The sequence below is a fragment of the Strongylocentrotus purpuratus genome, unplaced genomic scaffold, assembly GCF_000002235.5.
Source record: "Strongylocentrotus purpuratus isolate Spur 01 unplaced genomic scaffold, Spur_5.0 spur5_scaffold_9, whole genome shotgun sequence".
Classification (NCBI taxonomy): Eukaryota; Metazoa; Echinodermata; class Echinoidea; order Camarodonta; family Strongylocentrotidae; genus Strongylocentrotus; species Strongylocentrotus purpuratus.
The window spans coordinates 16,661,249-16,680,889 of NW_022145615.1; the positions used below are offsets into that span (position 1 = coordinate 16,661,249).

The 19,641-nt window shown below is 36.8% G+C and overlaps 1 protein-coding gene across 1 annotated transcript; it reads right to left on the reverse strand.

The window, feature by feature from the left end:
• Positions 1-2,723: 2,723 nt before the first annotated feature.
• On the reverse strand, positions 2,724-18,047 carry LOC105446077 (SH2 domain-containing adapter protein F-like). The gene is made up of 4 exons (XM_030976880.1): positions 17,416-18,047; positions 16,863-17,016; positions 12,115-12,234; positions 2,724-8,541 (listed from the first exon to the last, which is right to left on the reverse strand). Exons 1-4 carry the CDS (start codon positions 18,026-18,028, stop codon positions 8,352-8,354), a joined length of 1,077 nt encoding a protein of 358 aa, XP_030832740.1. The 5' UTR covers positions 18,029-18,047; the 3' UTR covers positions 2,724-8,351.
• Positions 18,048-19,641: the final 1,594 nt, after the last annotated feature.

The following is a 19,641-nucleotide window of genomic DNA, read 5'->3' on the forward strand; positions in this document are numbered from 1 at the left end:
TCAGTGTAGTTGTGACTCTGATTAGTATGCATGCTCTATGGAATCTTAACCAATATGTTCAAGAATAGAAAGGGGGAAAAGATCACTAAACAGAAGATACAGCAGATACCTATGTCATATAGGTAAACGCTGGTTCTGTTGATACATGTATGACTATTTCAAGAACATTTGAAAACCATTCTGCATTTTTTGTCTTGTAGTATTCGGGCTAATTGGGCCAGCAAAAAGAAAGAAAAAAGGACATAAGGACAAAAACTTTATACTGAAAATTACATGCACTCTAAAACACCACCTCAGCGATGCAAACTATATATATATATATATGGATTTACATGCTTCATTGGCAAACTGGAGAGCTTGAATTTCTCAGTTCATTGGTGCTTTATTTCTCACTGTTTATTAATTTCTCTTATAAAAGAGGATAACTTTTTTTCTTTAAGGAAAACGAGCTAAAATATTTGTAGAGACACAGATAAGTGGATGAATTTCCTTTCTCTTTGAAAAAAAAAAAAAATCTTTTTTTTTGGTTAAGAAAGTTCTGTTTGATGACATTTGCTAACACTATGTGGTTATCTTTGTAATGATGGTGGGTCTTTTTCAATGAGAAATCACAGTATTTCCAGGAAGGTCATTCAAAGTCTCTAGTCATGTCAAGACACTTCTTAATCCATACCCACATAAGGTTTCATCATACACCAGCATCACACCTGCATGTATCACGATTATGAATTTAAGAAGTAACAGACATCTTTACTTCCAATTTTTTTTGTCACAGCAGAGTTGTTTATTTGTTTACATTAACCAAAACATATCCACAAACATCCTCAGCTGTACAACAAAGATAAAAACAATATCAATCGACAGGAAAAACCACACAATATCTCATAATTTCTCATCTTCTATATATAGTTTAGAACTTTTGTACAAATTTCATCCAATATAATTTCTGATGGTGTATTACGCAGTGAAAACAAAAATACACTTAACGTGTACGTGGTTATATCATATTATCCCGACATATAATACTTGGATGAAATAACAGTGGAAACATGAGCAACAAATTATCACAGGAAAGTGAGAGAAAAATTACTTGTTTGCAGCTTATCAATGATTTATACATCTTTACATCTGCACAATAGTTTTAGTGTACACGTTATAGAACTCTTTTTGCTCACCATTACATGTATTAGCATGTCCATTTATTGCAATGTGACAAACCGTAGTGAAACAATATTGACTCGTAATATATGGAAATATATACTTCAATCTTTGTACATCTAGAGTCAAGTTTCCACGATTACAGTTTGACTGTTTTTACTAAAATGCAAGAAATAAGAAGATGACTTTATATTATAAAACTGCTAGAAAATAAGTACAGATATTCAAATCATTCTGACTATATCGCCAGGCATGATTTACTTTTGAAGAAAAAAAGGTTTACTTTATCAGGAATTTCAGAAATTGAAATTTATATGTCTTAAAAAAAGATGGCACATACAATTTCCATGATTAGAATAAGAAATAAATGGATAGAGACTTAATAAAATAATACTAATAAAAACCTTTCCTCTTTCATGATTTACAGTAGTCAAAGTTTACTCCTTAGGACTATAAAAAACTCTCCAGAGAGGGCAGCATAAACACACAATTCTTCAACATAGAGACAACGACTTGCATTGCAGTGATGCCATGCATCGTGTTAAACCCGATATAAATTAGTAAATCTGTTATACATGCAGTTCTTTTAAAAGTACACATATATCCCCATCACCTGTGCACAACCATGCCACATGTTGCTTAAAACAATGAATAATACTGAAAAAGGAACAAAATATATCACCAACAAAGAAAAATACCAACATTAACATTGAATGGGTGAAGATTCCGATTTTTGAAAGTCTACATGTATAATGAAAATAACACCAATGCAACCAGTTTTTGAAAAACATCAAAGCTAGATTTGACTTCCATATAACCATATTTCTACAGGCTTGCTCAGATATGGCACAGTAAACCGCTGCGATTAACATGGTGTTTGTTTTTATTGTGTGAAATGAATGGCAATTGCGCGCAACAAAAGAACTTGTTCATATTCACCAAGCTCTGTGTTATGCGATTTAGAAATGTGAAGCTCATTACACTTTACCTCATTGTAAAACCGCTGCCATTTTGTCGTGTCATATCTGATCAAGCCTTTGAGAAAATTGAAAAACTTAATACACAATCGTAACACCTGTAAAACTACTCATAAGGCAGTAAATCTCATGTTGACATGTACGCATTCTTTTCCTTTTTTGGTATGATAGTCTGAATTAAGAGATTCAGTTGTGAGCACCTTGTAAAAGCAATTCAAACATTCAGTTTACACAGTGAAAGAATAATCAACATGTGAAAATAGCATAAAGAAGTTCAGTGTATCAATGATTATACAATTGATCTACACAGTGTATCATACAAAATACATGTATAGCAGATAAAAATGCATGAATCTCACTATTGATGTAGAAACCATAGACTGAGAAAGAGGAGAGAAACAAACATTTCAGATACAATATCAAAGACTTGGTGTCTGCTCACAAACAAAAGCCTGTTATTTCATCGATACATTCGGAAAGAAATATTTTTCAAATAAAATGGAATGAATGATGCCCCAAATAGAAATACTGAAAAACTAAAAATGTATGCGATTAAACAATCTCCATGACTTTTGCAAGTGGTTCAGCACTGTGAGTTCCATGCCCAGATAAATTGAAATCACAACTGGCATACCTAACACTTAATTATCGCAAATGTTTTGTCATCAGAATCACCCTTGTTTTACAAATCATGAAAGTTTCATCTCAATTCTATTCTTGGTTTGACAGTATTTAGTGTGTGAAACATGAAGTTTCATACTTTAATTGTCACAGTAAAAAAAGAGGTTTCACAAGGGGTTCTCACATCCGTCAAAAATTGCATATTTTGCATTAGAAATTGAAAAATGGACTAAATGAGTTGTAATGAGGAGGAGATCTTTATAATTTCAGCAACATCACCCTGCAACCTTAGTTCTAGAATGTGCCTACATTCAGCCCTTAGCACCTTTACAACGAGTCTAAACAAAAATCCATCATTAATTAGACTAGTTTTCCATGCCTGTATGAGAGTGAAAACTGATCGTCCTTCTCCACATCAAAAACAAGATGGATGCTAACAATCTGCAACAAGCAAAGTGTATGCTTCAAGATTTGATTACTAGCTTCAACCATAATGCTCAAGGATCGATAGAAGCTCTGGAATTTCATATCTTCTTGGCCGTCGTCACATATTAGGGCAACAGTGTTTTTTCCGGGAAAGGCGCAGAAGGGGTATTCATCATGCTTTTTAGTATAGAGTCGTGTTACCTGATGCAAAGAGAGTTAGAGCACTCAAGCTCACTGACTGAGGAGTATAGTGATGATCTTACTCAGCCTGGGGTGGGATAGGAGCTTCACTTACAGGAAACCTAATGGGCATGAGATGCATGTTATCAACCAGAGGGGTTGGGGGGGGGGGGGGGGTGCACACAAATATAAAACATAGAGGAGAAGACACCTAAAATTAGAGCATGCACTACTTGTGCCTTGCTGATTGAATTCACTATTGTTTTCTTTATAAATGTATTACATGTATATGTATTTCATTCCCTTTAAAAAAATTAGAAAAAAGAAATATCAAAGCAAAACCGAAATTTTGAAGAACAATGTTTATTTTTCTACTTAAATTCTTAACACAAGTAGGTCCTATGCATATACTTGAATTTGAATATTTGTTATGACATATTTGAAGGAATTGAAAGTTTTTCAAAGTTTAGTATTTCTGACTACCTTGCCCTCGAATGTTTGTCACCACCTGTCAGGTCCCCTTTACACAGGCAGGCAGGGTAACTTGATTGGGAAACTGGGATGATACTCAATAAATATAGTTAACAGTTCATTATGAAATTGCATTTCTCATCTCATTCATTTGGGGACCTCACATCTGCTGCATTCTCACCCTTTCCCCCCAAAAAAATAGATTCGAGAGAGAGAGAGAGAGAGAGAGAGAGAAGGGAGGGGAAGTGAAGGAGAGATAGAGAGACAGAACAGAGAATTAAAGAAAAGAAAGGACTAAAGAGTGAGGAAAGAGACAGAGGGAGAAAGGAAAAGGCTGGCCAAACTCTGGCCAGTCTTCGAGATGACTTTCTCCCAGATAAAAAGAAGTCTGGGGAGACTATTCTAAGGAAGATAATATTTCAAAGGACCTCTCGAGCATTAGCCAGTCTCCACCGACTGGTGCGACACCACAATTAGCATTCATGGCGGGCAAGAAAGGCCGCGCTGAATCATCGGTCGGACGACACATGCAGCCGTCCCAGGAGGCGGATCAGGTTTCGGCTCGTCTTTGTAATGGGCTTTCTGCCACAGCCTCATGGTTTGGTGGAGGGAGGTATGGAGAGGGGTGTAAGAAAAGGAGGGCTACAATAATTACATGCTCATGTCAGTATTCATTGTCACTAACCACAATGTCTTTGAGATCTAAAGATAGAATCCACAGAGAGAAAGATACCATGAAAAGAAACGTTTGATTCCGTGCTGAAAGTGAGATCCATCTTATTATCTCTGTGAAAGTCTGTTTACATAAGACTTCAATAAAAGTTGGGACATGGACACAGACAAATTTTAATTAGATAATTGTTTTGTGGTGACATTTGCCAGACAAACAAATAATCTACTGACATGTAGAAACAAGTATCCCCCGGATTTTTTAATTATGACAAAATAAATGAAAATAAGACCGAAATTCGTCACTGCTGACAAATTAGGCGATCTGCAGCAAAATATGAAATGACATAGAAAGGATCGCCAGACGGCCTCTGACATACAATCGACAATAGCTCACAGAAAGAGAAACTGTATTTCAATTCTTGAAAAGAGATCCGATGATGAGAAACAGATCAGATTACTTGATTACAAAGAAAACTGAAAGGATTTATGAATGCTCTGCTTGAAAGTGTTCAATAATGTAAAATTACAAAACATTAATTACAAAGTTAATCTAGCGTACCTTCCTGAAAACAATATAAAAAATATTTCTTGTAACAAAAAGAGATCAAGTTTACATGTTGAAACAGTGGAAATAAGATCTTATTGGGTTATATATAAAATAATATAGCATGAAATAATAGAATAAGAAATTCTACATTTAAAAAATCCATGCAATCTTCAATGTTAAGGAATGCAGGAAAATATTTCTTTCAACAGAATTCAACCCAAAACACTGTAAAAGTTCTAGGAGCATTAATGTATGATTGCCTGACATAGATTCACAGAGTATTCCACCAAAAGTGAATTCATTGTGAGGAGAGATAAAGGCAATGAAAAGAGGAAAAGCAATATCTCCAAAAAAAAGTGTAAAATCAATACTTTTAAATAAGGTACATGTACATTGCACATTGAAATTAAACATGAGGAAAAATGCTCTGAAATAATGAACAGAAAGACAAAATATTTCATGATCCATTGACAATACAGAGAATATATAGTGATAGTACCATATAAAAAATACCATACGCATGAAAAAAGGTGTATATGCATGGCTAACTAGTAAGCTACTTTCTTTGGGATAAATACCTTTATTGGATGTTTATTTTTATTATGTTCTGCTCTACAGGTGAATGTCCTTTAGAAAAGTCTTTAAAATGATGTCAAATAACTCTAGAATATATGACTGGAATCCTTGCCTGCATGGGAGTCGATCTTAACCCTCTCACCACCGAAAGATAAAAAAAGACAATCAATTTCACACTTGGGACTAAGTTATTATGTGCCATAAGGAAACTGCACACAGTTGATCTATATCCCATGGAATATAAACCTCCTCTTCCTGAAACATGACACGGTTTTGGACGAGAGGGACTACACAATTACCAAGTTGAGAAAGAGTATTGATCCTAGGCTGCAAGCATGCATCATATATCGTCTAAAGGTCGAAATGTTGTCTATCACGTCAAGCTCCTCCAGCTTATTGCAGGGACTGAAAATGTATGCACTTTGGGAGTTGGGAAAGACACGATTCACTGCACATGGGACTGCCTCATTACCATGATAATGATCTCTTGCTATGAGTGGAAAGCACTTGTACACAGCACTTGTGCATGCCTTTCTCATGCCTAGGCTATAGTCAAGAAATCTGTTTGAACGTATGCAGTATGCATGCAGGCAGGCAGGGATCAGTGAGCTGTGCACCATATCAAACACATGGGACTACACACTTGTTGTGTTTGCAAACATCACTGATCTCTAGCTTAAGGCCAAGTTAAAGGTAAATCCATCCAGGGTTTGAAGTCAAAACTGCCACAAAACATGTAGATTCCTTTGGTAATTTGAATGTATACCGTACAAATGATTTCACCATGGTACAGATGGCGTCACAATCTGCTACAAATCAATTAGGTTTTAGATTTAAATCTAAATTTTATTTATCCCTCAATGGTCTGATGCTTTAACTTTTAATAACATTCAATCAAAAATAGGAATAACATTTCCATTTCTAGATTATGTTTGTTTGTTTTTTCAACTTTGCCATTTTGCCAACTTTTTCAAAGCTTGAAACCGCTGTAAATCATATCCTCTGTACTTTGGTGTACTTTTAATCACTGAAATCTAATCTACATGTATATGTACCAATTCACTATAAATGTAAAATAGAGAAAACTTGGAAAAGAGAATCACCATGTAACAAGTCACATCGTGCAAAGAATATTCCATGTACATCAAAGTATGTTAATATTGCATATAGTGTTGCACTGCATTCAAGCTTGGTTTATTGGAAGACGGAACCTGCCATCTTCAATCTGTATCTACATGTGAGATGACATCGTAAAGTGTCACAGCTGTCTACCTTCATTTGAATATTTGAATAATGACCTTGCACGCTGAAACATGTCTCAGCAATGCTTCTCCAACACATGATGAAGAACGTTATTTAAAGATTTGGGAGATCTAAGTACAAAATTGTATCCATTGTCATCATCATTGACTTGCATGGAAAAAAATATACCATGTCGAACTACGTCCTCTTGCCAATAAATGATATCTGTTTCAAATGAGAAATTGTTTTTAAAAATTAAAAAAAGAAAAAGAAGAATGGTCCACAGAGAGATGATTTGAATAAGCTTACATCATATGCAAATGTCTACATTAGTGTATCACTACGATGACCCTGTAACACATGTAGTATGATTCCAAATAAAGTACCACATACACCATTATCAGTTTATATCTTTGCTTCTTTATAATCATAGCACACTTCATTTTTTTAATTATAATTTCATATTTATAATCACCATAGCTTTTGTATCTGTGATGAAAGATAAGTCTTTGATAGATATATGCCTTTCCTGTGTTACATACTACCCATCATGGGTAGCACCAAAAACGTTTTATCCTCTGTTTCATTATCAATAAACCTACAGGTGGCAAATATCAATGCACGTTTAGAAGCAGAAGGAAGTAAGTCCCTGACATACTTGATTGACATCCATCCATCCATTCATCCTTCAGTATGTGTAGAGCTTACTAAATTGCTCCAATTGTAGCAAATCCCTTCCAAACATTGCCATGTCTATCACTTCACACCAGAAGCAGCAACAGTCTAGCCAGCTGCTGTCTGGGTGTACCTCTGACAATCACCATGTTGCAGGCCATCCTTCCTTTCATTCCCCTCTCAAAGTCGATGACAGCTGCAAACAATATCCTTTTAAAGAAAACTGCCATAACTTCATTTCTTTTAAATATTTACACAGTACTCTCAAAGCTGTTTGTTTTTCCATTCTAGTGTCTTTCACAGAGTGGGAGTTGTACCTTCCAAGCATCATCCTCGGCCTGCGTCAGTGTCCGGTATGTGTCCAGAAACTGTCTTCACGCCTTCAAGCTTCCATGTTTCTGGAACAGTTTTTTCTAGGAAAGGTCATCTGCAGGGGTGTTCCTAACCATACATATCTCCAACAACATTTAATTTAGTCTATCTGTTAGACCTGGACTGGGGCAATATGGATCTCAGTAGCTGGCTTTTCTTGCAGACAGTAAACCCTCTGGACTATCAGATAGTCCAGAGCCTCTTCTGGGACAATCCGGAGCACCAGGACAGGCTAAACACGGAGAAGATGGACTCCTCTGGACTTTTGAGGACTAATATTTATTCTTTTGTTTGCTCTGCCTCCATCAATCCATCTATTGAAGACAGATGGAGAGGGAGAAAAACTGATAAAGCATATTCTTCGTCCCAATCACTGCCAGTCAGTCTTTCTAGAACAGTCTATCTTCTACAGGGTTCTACATCCAGGACAGGTCCTATAGTAGCTGGTCTATGACCGGGTGTAGCAACGCCATGTGCTCGGCGCCCCTGATGTTGAGCTTTTGCCTGGTGTAGTAGCAGATCATTTCTGAGATACTAGGGAATGGTTTGCTGAACTCTCCTAGGATGTAGCCGTCTGATTGATGGTTGAAGACGATCTTCATATGCATGAAACCCTTTGCACTCCTGTAAGAAAAGGAGAAAAGAAACACAGTCATGTTAATACAGAGGTTTAAATAGCATATTCATATCTTTCAATATCAAACTGCTGTATATATTTTTTTAAGTAGTCTGAGTTGAACCTGGCTTAACTTTATAGTCCACTAAATTGTGGAGAGCTGGGTGTCACCCCCTAATTTCTGTATAAATTACTGTCATCATGAAACAAAATAACTTTGATGAACAAGAATAAACTGGCAGGGTCGTGAAATTAAAATGAGATATACATTTCAGAGTGATAAGTTTTTGAATTTCATTTATTTTGTCAGAACTCTGTGGAACGTCGAATGTGACTGTCGTGCAAGAGAATATTCTAATTTATATAGAATACATACCATATGCCTCTTGAGACTAACATTTGCAAATATCAATAATATGACTATTCTGAGTTAAATTTGAATCAAGTTTCACACCTAAGAGGATTTTTACTTCTTTTTTTATTATGGGCGTGTCATCTATAAAAACATTATTATGAATTACATGTACATGATTAGAGTATATGTTCTTAAAATCAGTGTAATAAGTCTTATTTATATTTAGGGAGAGTTTATCAAATTTGAAACAAGATGATAACTTATTCAATACTAAATTGAAAGTTGTAATGAGAATGTAAGAGGTTAGTATCATCTGAAGAACAAAACGTACGTTGGGAGTGGCGATGCATTAACAATATCAGTTGTGTATATTTTTACAATAACCCACATTGCAAACAATTTTGCAATGAAAATAATACATAGACAATTATTTTAGTAGACCACAATAATATTCATAACTTGGTTCAAGGCAAGGTGTTATTCATTTCAATATTGATGACTGATGAGTTTTGAGGAAGAAAAACAATTGAGATGATGGCAAACTTGGTGGTTTAATTCAAACTCCATTCACCATGTATAATCCTATTGTTCCACAAGGTCGATTAGTTCTATATTCAGCAAGTGATATGATAAGGTTTTACTATTAAAACAAAGGAATTCAAGTGCTTATTTCCAGCATACATCCTTGTATTGAAATTTAAAACCAAATCATAATTACAAGGATTTCTACAAGGATACTTGATGAAAACAAATTACTTCCCTATTCCTGATATTCATGATTCAAACTATAAGAGTTATTACAAGAGCCTCCATTCTTGTAATACCACAAAGCTTAAGTCAACCTTTTATAAGGTCAGGTACATGTGTATGTGTATGTACGACCACAGTAAAATATCAGAATGTACTCTACTTTTAACATGCTGTTTTGAAAGAAAAAAATGAAGACCATCTCTCAAATGGGTTTCTTCTATTAGTCTAATACTAATCTACATGTATGCACTATTCCAGGATTTTATACACATTTCTTTTATTCATGAATCATAAAATGTGACGCTTTGAAATGAAGAATTCACTCTCCACTGATCTATAAACCACATATGTGGCCTCTCCTTTCCAGCGGGTTTAGCTATTGGGGGGGGGGGGGGTGACCCTGCTTGAATCGAAGGGCATTAACATGCACTTTGATTTCCACTATCACCCTATGTGTAATGTAGTATACAAATTGAGTTCCTTGCCATTCCACTTGACACCGCTTATTCAATGTGAACAGACCATGGGCCATGACAATTATTTTCAACTTGACTAGCACCTCATGCGAAGTGCAAAATATATTTTCAGTTCACTTCACACTAACAATCAAATGTGAACAGACCTTGGACCATGAACATTTACTTTAATATTCATTGTCACCCCATGTGAAATGCAACAAAAATATGCTTTCAATTCTTTGCTGTTCTATTTCACACCAATGATCTAGTGTGAAAGAGGTGAAATGGAGGTCCTTAGGCAAGTGTGAAATATATCTCTACCCCTTTTCAGGTGTAAGACATTTTTCCAATCCTTTTGAGAAAGAAAATGAGTGTGAGATATGTCTCTGCCCCGATCACACCTGAATCAAAGGCAACTTCTAGTTCTTTTAGTATGTGTGGAGGGGCCCAACCCCTGAAGCTGTCACCCAAACAATAAACGCAATGCAGTCAAAATGTTTTCATTTTCAATATGCAATTTAACACCTCCACTGATCCCTATTCAATTTTGAGATAAATACCATTAAGTTTTAAAACCCATGGTTATGAGTGAATGTTTTTTTTTAGTATGAATTTTCCCCTAGCAAAAATCAGATGAGTTTGAGATGTTTTCCTTTTCTAATGCTTCAGTCAACAATCCCTCCCCCCCCCCCTCTTCCAACCCAATTCACATTTCAAAATCAATACAAATTAGAGACGCTTGCTGTCTATGTGTGACCAATTTTTTTCATTCTCTTCCAAGATATTTAATGCTATGTAAATAGACCCAATGTTAAGGATGACTTTTGGGATGTTTTCCTTTTCTAATGCTTCAGTCAACAACTCCCCCCCCCCCCCCTCCCCCCCCCCCCCCTCCCCTCTTCCAACCCAATTCACGTTTCAAAATCAATACAAATTAGAGACGCTTACTGTCTATGTGTGACCGATTTCTTCATTTTCCCTAAGATACTTCATGCTATGTAAAAAGACCCAATGCTAAGTATGAAGAGGCCCCCTCTCAGCTCAGTCAGACAGTACCCCCAATGCCCCATCTCTCTCTTGATATGGAAATTGAGAATCGCCATCCACTCCTCTCCAGAGTGACATTTTCAAGGAATACCCGCTTCCTCCGTCAATATTACTGATACATTTTCCTCCATCGCCTCCTCCTAAATAAACCTCAGACCGTGTTTGTTCTGGAAATGTCACCAGATCCCCCACTCTTATATAGCACTTCTCCTTGTTGTTGAGGAAATATTGCTCTTCACATCAGATTAGTTTAAGACGAGCTCTAAAATTAGCGGGAGTAAAACCCATCCCACTATACATGCTTATGTATTTTGAACTCGTTTGTCAGGTACATTTTGTACTGGAAGTCTGCATTCCTACATTTCCATGATCTATTCATTAATACCCAGTACAGTGAGACAAAATTGGTGCCGGTCGGGACTATCTTTTTCCTTTTGCCCTCATCCCTACTCCCTATTATGAGATTGACAGTTCTACTTTCCATATAAATACATTAATACATGTATCAGATTGATGTAAATATTCACTCAGTAATGGTCAAATTTTCATATGTGTACTTAATACTGCCACAACATTATATGATATCTGTGTGTGTGTGTTTTTGTTGCTAATATTCTTAGATGTAGTATATTTATAGTTTAAATTTTACAGTATTATGAAAGCTATTGAATTACTCAATGATTATTACTTTCAATACGAGATGCTTGGTGCTCTCTCACCCACTGAGTGCTTTTTAGCTGAGAGACAAAGCATAGGTTTAAAAACTAAAATCCTAATTAGGTGTCGATAATATTTGGCATATATAAGCATATAATATCTTAAGGATTCTTTTATGCATTTTTGTTGTTGGTGTAAATGTCAATGTTCCCCCATGGTGCCTATGAGACACTTGTTTCCAGTCGCTACCCCCACCCCTTAACCTCCCCTATTAAACCTCCCCTCCCCTTACCTCCCATCTCTATGATACTTACTTTAATGATAATGAGTAATCCCTTGCTGCACTCTCACTCTGTCTAACCAAGTAGCTGCCTTCAACACATAATTTTAACTTCTTCTCCGCATCTGATCTTGAAAGCTTCCCGTGATACCACCTGTAATAAAGAAAAACAAGATGAAAAGTGTGCATTTTAGATATCTTTCCCATAAGTATTAACTACCGGTAGTTCCTCTGATAGACTGCAGGAAAGAAGATGGTTAACAGCTAATAATGTACAAGTCACATAGAGTAGCTCATGATGACGATGTGATGATGAGGAGGAGAAGAATGATGATGGTAATGATGATGATGATGATGATGATGATGATGATGATGATGATGATGATGATGATGATGATGGTAATGATGATGATGGTAACGATGATGATGGTAATGATGATGATGGTGATGATGATGGTAATGATGATGATGGTGATGATGATGATGATGGTGATGATGATGATGACTGCTTGTATAGTGTCAGAACCTGCCCCTGTTGCGTGCTCATGGCATATAATGATGATGGTGATGACGCTGAGTCAAGACAATCACTACATAGCTAGCCCTACCAATGAATAGCCTTGTGTGTATTGTAATCCTCCTCATGATAGAAAACCATTTGTAGTAACATAATATACAGAATACATATGTACGCATGTCGTTAAGTCACCAGTGAAAGACCACCCCCCCCCCCCCCCCCCCCCCGAGAAAATAAAAAGGAATGGCAGGGAAATAACAGAGAAAGTGTCAAAAGGAATGTGTATGATAACAAGTTAATACAAGGAGAGAACTACCTGGATATTACAGACAAATCTGATATCTAAAACAAGTGGTAAACAAAGTAAAGTAAAATGAGAAAGGGGAAAAGACCACCTCGAAAATTACTCTTTTAAAGCATAAGGTAAATCATAACTGACAGAAAAGGGAAATAAAAGAATGAAAAGGTATCCAAATAGACCACAAGAAGTAGGTTGAAAATGAAGGAAATGGGAGAGTTCTAAAGAGAAATAGAAAGACTAGAGATAAAGACATTGAATCATTGCACATGGTGGTACGAATGAACATCTAACACCAAGCTAAGAATGAGAGTGAAACTATCCACTATTCTCATAACTTCCTGGTGCTGATGCCAAAGACCTAAGCATCCAGTGGTTGGACTAACAATGATGTCACAGCGAGAGTTACCTAGGTCTAGAACCTGTTTTTAATGTCACAAGGTGGTGTTGATGCCAAGGACCTTAGCATCCGGTGGTTGGACTAACAATGATGTCACAGCGAAAGTTACCTAGGTCTAGGACCTTCTCTAACGTCACAAGGTGGTGCTGATGCCAAGGACCTTAGCATCCGGTGGTTAGACTAACAATGATGTCACAGTGAGAGGTACCTAGGACCTTCTTTAACGTCACAAGAGGGAATTAAACCGTTAGCGTGTCTTTGCATTTTGACTAAGCTCAAGAGGGTTTTTAGCCACTCCTTGTTTTACAAGGTCTTCCAAACAGCTTTTGATGGAGGGAGTTTCCTTGTTGGTAGGCTGAACAGCAAAGATGCGTCACATAGTTTTATCGATATTCAAGCAGCGTTGAAAAGGTCATATCGTATTTGATTTCATAATAATAATAAATCAGATTTTGAAAGCCAAAACAGCAGACCCCATAATAACAAGAAAGGGAGGGGGACATAAAAAATAATGCGCTGAAATATTTAAATGACTGATTTCAACAATAACAAGAAAATGTAAAAGCTTCCTGGGATTACATACATCATACTTGAGTTACTCCTGAGAAATTATAATGAAGATGTGGCACACTTTAGAACTCATTAACAAGTGATTTCACAGGACTGAAAGCTACATAGATACCTAATTTCTTTTGTCTTAACTTAGAATCTGATCCCTGGAATTGTTTCCTTCTATGTAAAAAGAGAAGATACTTCCTTGTTGTGAAATACCCTCATGGCCAAGTTTCATAAATGCCTTTGGAAGAGTGGAACTCATGTTCCTGTCATGAAAGTCAGGATTTAATTATTTTCATGTTAAAATCAATGGGGTACATGCAATAATAAGGAAGACATTTTTAAGCAGAGATGATGTCAGTAACAATATGCGGAAACCTTTGAATTTAATATTTCTCTGTAAGCATACAAATAATTTTCTCCTCGTGCATGGGTAATTCTTCTGTAACTTCAACATGACATTTGAGTGAGGTAACTACATAAATGGTCCACTGAAACATGGAAGGATGATGAAAATGCTTCTTTTTTATACAATTTGTGTTGCCAAAAACAATTTCATAACACATAAACCAAGACTGAGAGAGCCAGAATGATACCTTTTTCATTACACAACCTTCTTGCTCATAATGATGACTTGACCAAAGTCTCTTGATAATAATATATTTTTAAGAAACAATCCTAAAAATGATATGGGTGTGGAAAAGAAAGGTATGATTCATGAAATCTGACCTTGAACAAATCACTTCTTATATATAGACAACCATGATGTAGGAGAACTTTCACTTCAGACTTTGATTTTTGATTAAAAACCTTTCTTAAGTAGATATTAACAGTTTCAGTTTGGTCAATAACGCCTTTCACAATGCTCCATTAAGAAAGGAAAATTCTTCTTTAACAGATAATTAGTTCTGCTATCAGTTTCATTTTGGGCCTAACAGGCATAAGATTGAGGCCTTTTCTTGTCTTATAAACCTGCATTAAAATTGCATTTTGTTAACGCATCATTTCTTCATATCCACTTCAAAATTATTTATATCTTAAATGAAATCAACCTCTCTATCAAGTGATTCTACAAAACTATTACATTATGATAATAATAATGAAATTAAGTCATATATAGGATGTTACTTTAACTCTCAAACTTAAAGGAAGGTTGTCACTTTATTGGTAAAATGAAGAACAGTCCACAGAATATTTCTATTCATATTAGTCATCCTCCATTATGACATCACAAACTACACAAAGCTTTGTAAGCTGTGACATCACAAAACACTCTCAACTTTTCCGTCAAGATGGTTGCCCTGGCGATTGTCTGTTGTTTCAAAAGAATAAACATGAACATAGTTCAACAGCCACCTCAGTACAATCTCAAGAGTTGAGTTTTGAGTTACCAACAGTTTCATTGGTGACGTCGTTGCTCTGGTTGAAGGGCACCTACAGGCTACAGGACACAATTGTGACGGCATGATGATGTCATGTCAAGCGGAAAGCATACACATGTATTTTAAATGCATTTGTCAGGCATCTGTCATCATCTTTCGCTTTCTTTGCCAGTCTGTCTATCTGTCTGTTTTTTTCTTTGTGTGGGTGGTTGTATTTATTTTGAGTAGGCCTAGATTTGTCTTATACTATCCAGCACCTTGTCTTTCTTTCCAGGGGAGTGATTCACAAAGACTAAGATTGACTTTAAGTTGGACTTAACTATTGGAGGCCGTGCATGCCACTAGTTGCTCTCACCATTGGTCTCTCAATTATGATCTTTAGAAATATTTTTCCTACAATAATGAACTATCAAAAAATGTTAATTCTGTAGATTTGTGACCATGATTGCTACGTCCTTCGAGAAACCAATGCGAGTAAATGATGAAAGAAAATAGCCTGCCATAGTTAAGTCCAATTTAAAGTTGATCTTAGTCTTTGTGAAACACTCCCCAGGTCTCTTTTTCTTCAACAGATCACTGAGATATTGAAAACTCCAGCATTGCATTGTGCGAGCACGGATACAAAATACAGTGCAGTGTGTGTGCAATTCCCGATTGATCTTAACATTCAGGCGACTTTCTAGCAAAGATTTACAGACAGTGTGATGTTGTGGTCTAGTGGATAAGTTGTCGTACTGTAGATCACAAGGTCCGTGGTTCGGGTCCCGTCACAGCACAAATGTCCTTTGGCAAGATATTAATCTACATTTGCCACTCTCCACCCAGGTGTTAGATGGGTACCGGTAGGAAGGAATTCCTTGAATGCTTGTGAGCACCAAAATCAGCTGCCTAGCAGAGCCGGAGTATCAGTTGGAGCACCTTGAGCACCATGCATGGTGGATATGTGCGTTATATAAATATCCAATATTATTATCATCATTATTAACCATTCTTTACTCAAGAAAAGAATAAGGTAAGAATTCTTCGTAGATTTTTTTGTGAATTCGGCATATAAAAGATATATGGAATGCTTTAATATTTGAAGCAACGCTGTTTCTATACTGGCTCTCTGGGACATTAGATCCTGCCGATAACCCCTTGAGCCTACAGAAATAGCGATGCCTCATAGCAGTCAATATATCTATATTATTAATATAATTATTAAGTGTACCCATGGAATTTGTGTGGTATAAGATACAGAGATAGAAAGTGAACTACACCATTTAGAGGTGTCATACTCTAGTGGATAAGTCACCAAACTGAATCCCATGGTTCGCACTTCATTTCCTGCCGCAGCACTAATGTCCTTTGGCAAGACACTTTTCTACATTTGCCACACGCAACCCCGGTGAGATAAATGGGTACCTGGTGGGAATTGATTTCTTAAAATACTGCAGCTCCATAGAGGCAACTATGCTAAAGTTGGGGTAATAGCTGTGGAGCTCCAGGAGTGTCAAAATTGACAGATATGAACGCTATACAAGAACCAATTATCATTATTTAATTATATTTTGCAGTGCCACTTTTTACAAAGCATTTTGTTTGATGCGTGAACAGGGCCTTAGAAGAAGATAGTGAAGAGAATACTTACGTTTGATGTGTGAGGGGTATATTAGGATCTACAGGCTCTCCTGGCATTTCTACCGGTCTTGACTTGATATCTAGCTTCATGTTACCCTTCTTAGCTCCCCTAGTAGGAGTCTCCGGGAGGGGTGAGATACGCCCCGCATGGTGCTTCTCTTTGTCTGCAAAAGAAGATGATATAATTTAAAAGTAATAGTCTTCTACAGCATTAATGGTTTTATAAGTGACAACAGTTTTTGTTGTTAAGCTCTCCCAATACATGTTCTTGAAATTCTCCATTATGATTATTTGCAATTCTGTATTTTCAATATCTTTCCTTATCCTGTCAAAATAACATTCCACTGCTTTCTAGCTGTTGTGTATTACTATTATTATTTTCTATGGTAGCACATCACTGGCGTTTCCTTCTATACAATTCAATCAGGATTTATTATAGAGCTTTCAAGTGGAGTAACGCTTTTACTTTCAATTCAGTTCTTATATTTTTGATAACTTCCCATTTGCTATAATTCTAATATTAAAATGAAGAATATCAGTCCCGATCTCTCCCCTGCACCCACCTGTGATAGCTTGTGAAAGTTTTCTATTCATAGGCATCCACTCCCAGGGTGCGTCGTACTCATCCCCTGGTCTGGTATCCGACTCAGGACTCGTCCTCATCACCCTGTTAGCAGGAAGTTCAGACCTGCTCCTCCCTCTTGGACCTTCCAATCCTTCTGGACTAGGACCAAGTTTAGCCATCTTCATGTTGCTCCACTCCCAAGGGTTGTCATACTCAGCCGTCGGTCTCCTGTCGTGCTGTGGTGTCTGCTGACGGTGGTTCTGAGATGAGGAGGAATGCATCGGTGGGTAGGTGTCATCCGCGCTCTCTGACGACATCGGCGATGATGAGTGGTGATCTTTGGAATAGTTGACCTGCCGATGAGGTGAAGGTGACATGCTTGCTGGAGAGTGTCCATTGAGTTCATCGCTTGATTCCCCGACGTAACTGTCGGGCGTTTCAGATCTTCTGATGGGAGGAGAGACATCGGGTGGCTCTTCATAAGTGTGATGCTTGAAACGTTCTTTTCCTTTAGGAACTGACCAACCCTCAGGGTCATCTGTATGCCTTGACCCTTTCTTTCCCTCCTTCTTCTTCTCCTCTCCTTTCTTCTGTTCTTCTGATTGTCGCATCACTGAAAGTTACAAGAAACAAATAAGCATTAGCATTATATATTTCCAATTACAAAGATTTCATTGACTTCTCTTTCATTAATGAGTTCATGTTAAGCTTTTAACCTTTCCAAATTTCACAAATAAAAGATTTGGTTATAAAAAACTGTCTACACATACATCACATGAAAATTCCATGAAAAGAGGTAAAAGTAGTTGGAGTAGTTGGATTAATTCAATAAAGGGTATCTGTAAAACAACAATAGTTTGGGACAGGAACAGCAGGGAATCACAGTAAAGTACAATAAATTAAGCAGATATCATCAAAACTTAATATTGTATCATGGATTTCCTCCATCAGTATATGCATTTGTTCTAGAAGTAATTTCTAGAAGCAGTTTCTTGGGGTTTTTTTTATTAGCTATTCTTTTGGTGTTATCAATGAGACTACTTATAAAGCACCCCGTTCTAATTCAGAAAATCCAACTGCCAATTTCAAGACAAACATTTGTCTAACATGATCCAGGTTTAATCCATTTACAAATATTTGGAATCCTAGTTAAATTTATCAGTTTATCTTGGAATTACCAACATTCTTTTGACACTGATGAAAAATTTCAACCCCAAATGATGCTACCTGTCGACACTTAACAACAGACCTAATCGCTTCTGTCAAACGTGATCAAGAAAAGAACGAGAACATGATTCAGAATGCACCCATGGTCTGTGACTAAGAGAGCCTCAATCACCCATCAAGTAGCCTGGTTATTCATGTTGATCATGCTGTAATGCAATCCTCCTAACATACACACAAATGACACTGTACTCTCATCAACCCCACCATCTTAGTCACTATACATCAAGATTTTTTTTTGTTTATTAGAGATGGCCTTAGATTTGGAAGAGTTCTTGTTTCTAACCACTAATGGCTCTTGAAGGCATCAAGACTCTTATTTTACCTCCGCTGGGCTGAACTTTATCTTATCTAATAGCTAGTTCAGACTATAGGAGATGTATATGGAAAATTTACAGTCAAACCGGTCTATAGCGACCACCCAATACAAGGGAAATACAAAAAGTGGTCGTTGTAGACAGGTGGTCTTTGAAAACAGGTTGGTGTTGGCGGCCATTTAAAGCCAACCGATAAATCTTAAAACTCCAAGTTTCCATTTAAAAATTCAATAAACAAAGAGTGGTACAGTTTTTAGTCAAAATTAAAATATGAAATGATTTACCATATTTTTATTACTTTGAAATTGTCCGGCATTTTTGTTTCCTGTTTTGATTGAAGTTTTAATAAAGGCTTGGGATTGAATAGTTTTTTTTTTTTTTAATGACCGTTAGATCTAGCGTTATAGGCTGCCGCTGTGTGAGCTGTATACACCAGAGCGAGAGAATGAAATTGCTCAAGCACTGCTGTTGCTGGTCGCTACATAGTGCTGACCCCGGGTCGTTGTGTGGGTATTTTAGGTGGCCAGCGGAAGCAAAATGAGTGGTTGCTGGTCACGTTAGGCAGGTGGTATACAAGGAATTCTGATTGTCTGAATGTGGGGTTAGTGTCTTAAAAGTATACAAAACATGCACCCTTTCCCCTCTCCATCTCTCCAAACACCTGGGGTATCTCCTCCTTCACT